The sequence below is a fragment of the Tigriopus californicus genome, chromosome 12 (assembly GCF_007210705.1).
Source record: "Tigriopus californicus strain San Diego chromosome 12, Tcal_SD_v2.1, whole genome shotgun sequence".
NCBI lineage: Eukaryota > Metazoa > Arthropoda > Copepoda > Harpacticoida > Harpacticidae > Tigriopus > Tigriopus californicus.
Genome location: NC_081451.1, coordinates 13,330,352 through 13,340,976, shown reverse-complemented (window position 1 = coordinate 13,340,976; position 10,625 = coordinate 13,330,352). Strand labels below are relative to the sequence as shown.

The window sequence follows — 10,625 nt, the reverse complement described above, 5'->3', positions numbered from 1 at the left end:
CAAATGGGTTTGGCGTCGCCGGCGCCCTCAATGAACGGTCATCCCGGGGCCAATTACGGCGGGTCCCAGGCGGGTTTGGCCAATGGCCGCAGCGGCACTTATTTCGTAAGTATGAACCTTCCCACTAGGTTAGACTGATCCGGAGGGGGGGATGCCTGAGGTCACCGCCGCCTTTAAATGCCTTCAATGGAAATGACGGCCTGGGTTGCCCCAATTGGTATTCGGGGTTTTGGCCGAAGGGGTTTGACTGGTTTGAACACGTCACATTTGATCCCCATGGCTGGATTCTCATCAAGCATGGCTGAAACTAGCCTTGGTAGTCCTTACCGAAATTAGCCGTGCCACCACCCTCCAGGTGTCCGCATTTCTAGGAAGGGATTCTGACGTTGTTGGGCCACATGTCTGTGGTCAATGTCATTTGGGGGGGGGCGGGTCCTTTCCCGCTCTTTACTTTAAGACGGAGCAAGAGGAGGGTACTCCTGGGCTCAAAGTGTGTATGCCAGGCCCACCACCACCACCACCACCACGAATTCCATTACTCACCCCTAGTTGACATGTCATTCTTCTGGACTTGTATTGGCATACCTCGACTTAATGGAAATCCTCCTTCAATTGGGTTCGATCCATTCACTTTTCACTTTTAGGGCATGGAACCGTTGGATTTGCTTCAAAATCGCCACATATTGCCTGCCAAGCCCGTGACTCCGCCCAAACCTCAGCTCACGTCGGAATTATGGCGCAACATGAATTGCTCGCCTGACATCTTCAGGTGCACCCTCACCAAGGTAAGCGGGATCTGAACCCACGAGCCCTTGGAAACCCGCACTCAGGCCTCATTGGTCGCGCCACTCCGCTGTCTCGTCTCCGTGGGGGTATCCTAGTTGGAAATCATGCGTCTCTATATGTATGGTTGGTTGCAGATCCCAGAGACTGAGGCGATTTTGAAAAAGTCTCGCTTACCCCTCGGAGTGTTGATCCACCCTTTCAAGGACTTGAGCCATCTCCCCGTGATCCAATGTTCCACCATTGTTCGCTGTCGGCAGTGTCGAACCTACATCAACCCTTTTGTGCAGTTCGTCGACCAACGAAGATGGAGATGTAACGTCTGCTATAGGGTGAATGAACGTAAGGATCTTCAGTGACTCATTGTATATGATTTATTGTCTTGTGCAAGTCCTTGGAACTCCATGTACCAAGTTGCTGGTAGTGTATATAGCTACGTACACTATAGAGTGAGTGAATTTCCATGGGACAGAAGAATCGTGCTTACTTATTAGCTGTTATGATTGCATTGCAGTCCCTGAAGAGTTTATGTACGACCCTGTGTCCAAATCATACGGTGATCCAAGCCGGCGACCAGAATGCAAGGTAAGGCTCGACATAATTATCTTCCTATGTAATCGTGAGTCAGTATCTAGAATTTAATCGTTGCCATTGAAGAACGATTTGAACATGGAAGGGATGGCATATTATTAATTTTTTGAATCACTTTTGTCCGTCAGGCTGCTACCATTGAATTCATTGCTCCATCCGAATATATGTTACGACCTCCCCAGCCTGCCGTCTACATATTTCTCTTGGACGTTTCTCATGGAGCCCTTGAGACCGGATACTTGAAAACGGTCTGTGATGTCCTTCTTGAGGAGCTGGACAAGCTCCCAGGTGACGGGAGAACTCAAGTAAGAACGGAAGTTGATCAGGTTGCGTGATAAGCGATCACGATTTCCCGCGCTCTGTCCTGCACAGCAGCGGTCTTGACGCCTTGTTTCAAGCAACGAAATCACGCAACCCCCCTATATTTTAAATCGAGTTGCCGTCCATGAGAGTTTTGAACGATCTTGCAGGGATGATGAAATTTATGATTCCTTTCAATTGACGGTTTCATTTGTGCCCAAAACCCCAAACCCGGGAAATTCAGTCTCCCAATGATATGCGTTGGTCGTTATGTTTATCTACATACAGTCTTCTCCCACATGCAACAACTCGCAAGGGCCCAAATCAGGGCCTCAAACTAGATTTCTTGTTTTCCCCTATCGCTCCTCCTTTACTTCTCTTGGCCATTGTAAGCTCGTATATTCTAGTTGCTTTGGTTTCGAGTGGTCAGTAAATACCGATGATGTTTTTTTTTCCAATGGTCCTGAATTGTCCTCAAAATGAAGTTACTTTTAAATAGCAAAATCGTTCCTGTCAATTCCTTGACGATGGTACCAACTCAGTCCTTAATTTATTTATTACCCAATACCTTTTATTCCTATATTCCTTTATCGCCTACTTTTGGTGTTGGAATGGACGAACATACAATACAAATGATCTTTCACAACGCGGTTGGTGGAATTAAAAATCGAATCTGATTTTGAGAGGCTCCCTAATGTTATTATTTTTCATTTTATAATATTTGCTTTCAAATCATGTTTTATGAACAATTTCTTGAAATTGCTTTCAAGATGTCTTTGAGGGCATGCTTTTTTTTTTTTTTAAAAATATAATAAAAAAAAGAAGATTGACAATGCATTCTAAAAGTATGACTCCATTTCAGCTGGCATTTTTAACCTATGACCGGAGCGTTCATTTCTACTCAATGCCCGATGGAGCTTCGCAGCCCACCCAACTCAGTGTCAGTGATATAGATGGTAAAAAAAAAAATACAATAAAAGAACTAACCACACACTCTTCTTGAATACACACCCGCATCTACAATAGTAGTGCAGTACCAACGGTTGACGTGCATGTTGTGATTCCAGATATGTTTCTACCTAGTCCAAGTGATCTCTTGGTGAATCGAGAAGAGTGTCACGTCCTCATTGAGCAGCTTCTGGCCGAACTACCGAACATGTTCAAGGACTCCTACCACACAGATTCGGCTTTGGGAGCCGCCTTACAGGCAGCCTACAAACTCGCTGCACCCACTGGTATGAACGATCTTGTCTGTCCCAATTCCCACGCCATAAGTTGTTTTCACGAAGGAAAACCCATAGGTCTTCAAAGTCCTCCACACCTTTTTGCGGAGGCTTCATGAGGACAATATATCTTGCGAGACGAGAAGTGAATGTTGAAATCAGGATACCTAGGGGATCAGGCGCAAATAAAGAGCAACTCTATTGCGTGATGAAAAAGTGAAAAAAAAGCAATTCTATTGACATAATCCTTCTGGGCTTCGGCCATCTTGTTGGTAAATTTTGAATCCAATTGATCAATTGTTAGGATTCACAGTTTTTCAAAGTACGTCGATTATTTTTTTTTTCAGCCCTCTTAATGTGTTCTTGGTAATTCCCCAAAAGTATACCAAAATTTCAATTGACCCAATTAATTACGGCTGAGAAGAAATGTGTTCTTTGTAGGTCTCTGAAATATTGAAAAATCATGAAAAATCAACCAATTGGGGTCAGCTACATACCAACTGATATTCGTTCCTAGGACTGATAGTCTATGAAGTTAAGCATTTAAGCTTTCAGTGCTCGGGGGGGTTTCGTTTAACTTTGAAGTATTAGTGTAAAGGTATTGTTTGTCGAGGTTGAAACGCTCATTTTGCCCAACCATGTTGATGCCACTCGGAGCCACCTGTGCCTTGTTAATTTAGACATAGGAAAAACATTTTGTTTTGGCGTCGAGGGTAAATTCCAGACGTTTATCAAGACTAGTTTGTCTTGCAGTAGTGACTTTTTATCGTAAGTCTCAAAGCTTTGCTGCTCAATGTTGTTCAGGTTTGAATGCGAATAGTTGTCTGAGCACAAGTTCACCTAACAAGAAGAACATTTGTTCTGAACAAAACTAGGTTTGACAAACGTCTGGAATTTACACTCGACGCCAAAACACAATGTTTTTTCCGGTCTCTACTTGTTATGCATAATAAAAATGTTGAAAAACTCGGCTGAACTTTTCCTGACGGTCGCGCTGCATTCCAAGTGTAAAGCCGAATGCATTTGGTTTTTGAAAATGCCTCGTTGTCGCCAAATAGGGCTCTGACGTTTTGGATTCTTCCCAGGTGGGCGAATCACGGTGTTCCAAACGGGACTCCCCAATGTGGGTCCGGGCGCATTGCCTCCGCGTGAAGTGTTGGGCGACAAGAAGAGCGAGTCCTCGCTCATGGGTCCGGCCACGGATTTCTACAAGAAGCTGTCCTTGGATTGCTCTGGCCAGCAGATCGCCGTGGACTTGTTCACCCTGAATTCGCAATATTTGGACTTGGCCACGCTCAGCGGGATCTCCAAGTTCTCGGGTGGCCAAACGCAGCACTTCTCCGGCTACCACGCCTCCTTGAACACGCCTCAAGCGGCTCGATTCGAAAGCGCCCTCAGGTAGTTTTTTTTCTTTTTTTTTTGAGTTTGCATAGTTCTCTCGTTGGCTTTTCTTCTCTACGAGGGGTACACGAGCAAAAATGGTGCTCTTCAGATAGTGGAAGCAGAAGGTTTTTATTTTTCAAATATTTTTTTTTTCTTCTTTTTTACTTAGAATTTATGTTCACCCTTGATTTGATAACGCTTTGCCTGTTGGGTAAATCTCCCTATGATTAAATCCCCTTATTCGTTCGGTAATTATCAAGTTGAGATAGTTGACCATAGTATAACATATTGGTCAAAAAAGCCTTATCAAGTTTCTGGAGAAATGCCCTAAATCAGTTTAGGTATTGTCTTGCTCAGAAAGTCATCAAGAACAACTATAGTTCTATTGTCTATTGTTATTGTAGCCCAAATACAAAACTTGCATGCCCAAGGGCGTTCTGATGACTGGAATTGTCAAAAACCTAATTCATAGGAATTGGGAGCCCACATATTTATCAACTACTTGGAAATTATGATGCAATCTATTAAACGGCTAATCAGTTTTTGGGATTTCATGGTCAAATTCCTTTTGATTTAAGCACCCAAATGCCCTGATTAGACTTGAAATCTTAACTTGAATTCCATAAGAATTGGTTCAGGTTTTTTGGCATCCAAAAAGTGAAAGATTTATTTTTTTTCCGTTGCATATTGATCCCTGATGAAAATTAGGCCATTAAACCCGATATAACGAAAAAAAAAAACGTTAAAAAGATATGATCATAATTTCTAAGGAAGTGGCAAACATGTGTGTTCCAACTTTCATTGACTAGGTTTATGAAAAATCTTAGTTTTGATATTTGGCTTGTAATTGGCATGTAAGTTTTCTGATGTTGGCTACAATTCCATAAAGCAATAAAACCGAAAAAAGTTGGTCTTTGAAGACTTGTGAGCTAGACAAAAATGCCAAGATGTGTTTTGAGAGATATCTGTCTAAACTTAAAAGGGCATTTTAACAACCTTGATAAATGACCATCAAGAGCCAGCAACTCATTGCTTACGTGTATCACATCCTTTTTATACATAATGGACCACGCTTTTCAGCCAACCAAGGGAATTAGCTTGTTTGTAAAAGTCCAGTAACTTTTAGTGAACTTGAAATCAAGCAATGAATAGGGTGCAAATATCAAAGAATACATACATGGTCAAGGCTATTCAAAATGGGTGAAGCTCTATTTTAGCCAATGTTTGTACCCTATTGGTAAAACTTTTAGATTATGATTTGAATCCATAATTGAAATGGTACTAAACGATTTCATCGTGGAAATAAAGCAACCCATAGCAATAAGTAACTAATTGTCCCATAAGGGCAAACGCAAAGTTTGATCACCATAGAAGTCAAGTAATGGAGGGCAGTAGCTAAGTAAGTTTGGAGGCTTGCAGAAATATACTCTGTTAGGTTTTACCACATTGCCCAAACCTCAAATTATACATTGCCAGGTTAACTACCTATCCAGACTAGTTTTAGTCCAAATACGAATACAATATGGGCTTGAAAACGTGCTTATGGCCCCATTTCACTCCAAAGCATGCACTACAAGATAGGCTTGATTGGCCATAATCGCCTTCCTGAATTGACCAATAACAGCCAAATGTCCTTAATATTTTTTACGACCAAGATTTATGACCAAGAGTCGCAATAAAGATGTTCTTATAAAAGCCAAATGTCGCCAAGAAGCTTATAATCTAAATTCACGTTAAAACCCAATTTTCGCTGGCATACCCCTCGCAGTCAACAAATTCAAACTAATCCTTCTGATCCTTCTCGTGGCTAGGCGCTATTTGTCGCGGAAGATCGGGTTCGAGGCCGTGATGCGGATCCGCTGCACACGAGGCCTCACACCGCACGCGTTCCATGGGAACTTCTTCGTGCGGTCCACAGACTTGCTTTCGTTGCCAAATATCAATCCCGATGCGGGATTCGCCATGCAGGTAAGTCCATTTCTTGACCATAACGGAAACAGGGTTTGGGATGATAATGACCTGACGCTACACACCCACACACAAAAAAAAACCAACAACAACATGATCAACCAACCCTCGGGTCTTTTTGTTTGTGTGGACTTGGCTATTTATATATTTATATTGTTTCAAATGAGTTCTCTCGCTAAAAGTAGTTCGAGTTGATGCTTGCGTGAAGACAGTGTACCCCTTATCTTTCAATGTGGGGCATGCCACAAGAACTTCATCAACAACACAACACAATTTGACGTATTTTTGACAAATGAACTTTAAACATATGTAGGATATTGAAAGAGTTAAAGCAGGCTAATATTTCCAACCATTTCAAAAAAAAAGAGGTGGCTTGTAATGACTTCATTTTGTCTTACGTGGCAGTTATTTTTATTTTCGAGTCCTGATGTCGATGAAAAAAGTTTTGCCTACTTGTAAGAATGAAATCAATCTGAGTTTTAAGTTCAAAATTCTTTTGTATTCATCATCTTCAATAGAAGAAGAAGAAAAACCACATCCAGTGAATATCATGATTGACTAATCCAGAAATCAAAGGCTGCAATGGGGGACCGACAAAGTGATGGATAGAGAGAACGGATGTGTTGTGTCTATATATGTGTGTGTGTAGTGTTGTGTTGTGTTTTTTATTGAGTTCAGGAAGAGCGGAGAGGGCGTCTCAACGGGTATCATTGCTACATGTTCTCGAAGTTGACCACGTACGAAGTGGCCACTTCTGCGGCGCCCTTGGGAGGCTTGCGGAACGGCGCCGTGTCCGCCAACACTTGGCTCCGGTGCGTCTCGTTGAAGTGAAGCGTGAACTCGTTCATCTTGAGGGAGCGATAGTCGCAGTAGTAGCACTCGTAGTGGGTCTTCCGGTGCCATTTGACCTTCGGCTGCTTGGGGATGTTCTCCTTGAAGACGCCGTGCTCGGAGTCCTCCAGCAGATTGTTATTGCCCGAGTCGTCCTCGAAGGTGTCTGCTAAGGCGTTCAAATGCTCCAGGGACATGTCCATGGTATTGTGAATGGCCTCGTCCAGCCAGCTCTCCTCGGGGGCGTGGCTGGCGGGCGGGTCGTCCGGCGGATGACAGGGAACGGACTTCTTGGCCACGAACGGCACCGAGACGTCGGCAGGAAGGGGAATGGATTTCTTGGCCACCATGGGCGGAGGACCCGAGGGCCCCTGAAGAGCAGAGGGAACCTGCGTCCGACTCTTGGGACCGGGTCTCCTCCGAGCCGTGGAATGTGGGACCCGTCGGGGCTTGTTAATATCTTCTAATATGAGTCGAGGCTCACGGGTCAGGATGGCCTTCCTGGGCGACCTTCGGAGCGACCCAGACTCATCCAGAGGCCTTCGGAGCTGTCTGTTCTCCGGTTGGAGACCCACACGTTGAGCCGCGTGCTGTTCGAAGCCATGGGCACCCACCAAATGTCCAGCAAGGAGGGTGGAACTGATAAATGCTCGCTGGCAGCGGGGACAGATGTAGCAACGGGTGCCTTGACGAGGATCAAGCTCGTCGTCGTTGTCGCCATCCAAGGGGTCGCTCTCCTCGTCTGACGAACCAGTGGGCTTAATCTTGGCGGCCTTCACAGAGGACTTTCGTCGAGGATGAGGCGGAGCAAGAGGCTCCTTCATGAGCCTTTGGCGTTTGGGAAGGGGTCCACCGCCCTCCGGAGAAGGAGAACCCAAAAGTTTGCGCATGTAGTCAACGAGGAAGCTGTCTTTGTTCCGGTGACCCGACGAGGTTCGGAACTGGATGATGTCCTCCAATTGGCGTCGTACCGTGGGATCCTCTCTGGAGGTCTCCAAACGCACCAGGTTCGCAAGTCCGTGGATCTTTTCGGTGTGCGTTATGAACAAGTTGAGGCTGGTGCTCTTGAATTCACACGACGGGCAGGGAATGAAGTTCCCGTTCAACTTGAGATGGGCCTTCCGGAAGTGCGTGTCCAAGCTGTACTTCCGGGATGCCTGGAACGAGCAGAACGCACACTGGAAGTCCTTGAGTTTCAGATGGATGCTCTTGATGTGCGTCCAGATATTGAACTTGCAGCCCGACTTGGAGCTACTGCAAAACGAACAGCGGTAAAGCCCCGGCTCAGGCTCCAAGATCCTCGGGGCTGTGGTTGGATCCGGATAGTGCTGAGCAATGAGAGCCTCGAACTTCTTGTACGGGTCCTTGCCATCCCTGCCAGTCGAGTTCTGCTCAGGATGAGGGGCACTCAACGGGGCCACCATCATCGTGACCGGAGGAGCGGATTTGTGAGCCACCACCAATGCCGACGGCGTCGGTGGTGCTACCTGAGGTATCATGATGATGCTTCCGTTGGGCCCCAACTGGCCGGTACCTCTGGAGCATAGGTCCGTAGGAGATGGATGCCGTCACACAAGCAACTTCTAACGATGCATCGATGGATGGCAGAACCTATGACAGTGTGAATGCTCGGGAAAGCAAACTTTTATGGATCAAACGACCCAGCTTCCCCCTCCTCTTCCCTCTTCCCAACCTGATGTAGTATGTGTTCCAGTAGGGATGGCTCTGTGCCCCTACGTCCTCCATGCTCTGGGAGTGATCAATAATCGCCGGTTGCCCAGCCCTCCTCGTCCATCTGCGTGGACTAGAAAGTGCATTTCTACGTTCACCGCTCGGTCTTTCTCTCTCCCTCTTTCTCTCTCTCTCTCTCTCTCTCTCTCCCTCTCTCTCTCTCTCTCTCTCTTTGTATGTAGTAAAGCGATCTGAACAAGGCAAGCAAGGGATGGACGACGGGCGCTTTAAAAGCTCGTCTTGGCTTTCTCATTCCATTGGGAAAGCACGGGGCAAGATACCAGGAAAGGGAAAAGAGGGGGATTTTTAAACGGCAAGGATGGTTGATTCCCTTGGTTGCATTTGTGATGTCAAGTGTAATATGACTGCTGAATGCCTAGAATTCACAACTGTGAATATGTTTAAATTTTGTAGGTGTGTCAAGTGACAAGCGAGCGGTGGTGATCATTAAAGTTTTATACTAATTGATATTGTTCATTTCGATTGGAAATATATTTCTAGAATTTGCTTGGCTTTCTTTCCGTCACTAAATTGACATCAATCTTTATTCACATTATTATCCTTTATGAAAGGCATGTCGAATAAGTTTCTGCTCAAATGTAAGTGTAGATTGAACATGTGTGCTTGAAATAAAAGCTTACAATTTGTTCATTTCATAATGGTTCAACCTTACTCTTACACTGGGTTCACCAACGAATTGAGGTTGACACATCTAGCTAGATTGATATGGCACTTGGGTCAAAAAGTCAGACTTAGAACGTGTTGAACGATCACTGCCTACATATTCCATTTGAACAATCTTATTATCCCCCTAGCTGTTCAGTGGGTATTCGCCTCCAACGGCGTCCACGCATCCTGCATGTTTGTAGGAGCCCAGCATGGGATCCACACTTACCATGACTACAAACAAATACCACGTGTTATACATGAATTGTATGAACCATATATCCGATGAGCTGCTTGTCCAGCAATATAGATTTATTATTCAGGAAATTGAGCAATGAACTCTTTCTTTTCCTCGTTGTATTCCAGGTGGCCATCGAAGACGATTTGCGAGATTCTCGCGAGGTTTGCTTTCAAGCCGCCCTTCTGTATACCTCAAGTAAGGGTGAGCGACGGATCCGCGTCCACACGATTTGCCTCCCCACCACTACCAATGTGTCCGAAGTCATCAATGGTGCAGACCAAGAGGCCATCGTCGGCATGTTGGCCAAGTTTGGTAAGTTTCGGCTTGTCATCCCGGATTTTTTTTTTTTTGGCGTTAACACGGTTGGCCAAATACGTGTTCAGGGTAGAATAGCTAGGACGACGCTGCAAGAGTTTTTGTCGGGGAGAATCCGCTGCATTGATTCGAAATGCAGGATTACATCAAGGTGGAATGGAAAAGATATATGGCAGATTGTTTCTAGACAGCTGAGGAAGAAGAACTTTGGGAAGTACCCATGTCAATTTTGAGTTTTTTGAGTTCGAGGTATTGGAAAAATGTGTTAATCGTCAAGATATTCGAAATAATCACGATGAAGGGCAATATTTTATTGGCTCTGAATTCTTCCTTGGGCAAGTGGTTTTGAATTTGAACATAAGTATTTCGTAGTGACTATGTGCCTTCAGGCTCTATGACCGAAGTAGGGTGTAGGTGGTACATATTTCTGTTTTTATTTAAAACCATACAGACAAGATCAAATAGTAAAATTTGAATTAAATTCATTGAAATCCGTTTTTTCTGAAGGAGAAAAGATTCTTGTCAATTTGAAGACTTGCACGTTTTTCAACAACAAAGAAACTCATAATTCGTGCGATGGTTTTTTGCGTCTT

General features: G+C 44.7%; 1 protein-coding gene across 1 annotated transcript in view; it reads left to right on the top strand.

Moving 5' to 3' along the window:
• Positions 1-3: 3 nt before the first annotated feature.
• The window catches only part of LOC131891344 (protein transport protein Sec24A-like), a gene marked incomplete in the record, with an annotated part of 14,375 nt that continues 3,753 nt past the window's right edge, over positions 4-10,625 (top strand). Inside the window, 10 exon segments of the mRNA XM_059240868.1 lie at positions 4-105; positions 645-785; positions 921-1,125; positions 1,298-1,368; positions 1,503-1,679; positions 2,537-2,630; positions 2,742-2,909; positions 3,983-4,295; positions 6,092-6,248; positions 9,843-10,029. Of these exon segments, the coding sequence (XP_059096851.1) occupies positions 4-105; positions 645-785; positions 921-1,125; positions 1,298-1,368; positions 1,503-1,679; positions 2,537-2,630; positions 2,742-2,909; positions 3,983-4,295; positions 6,092-6,248; positions 9,843-10,029 (1,615 nt within the window).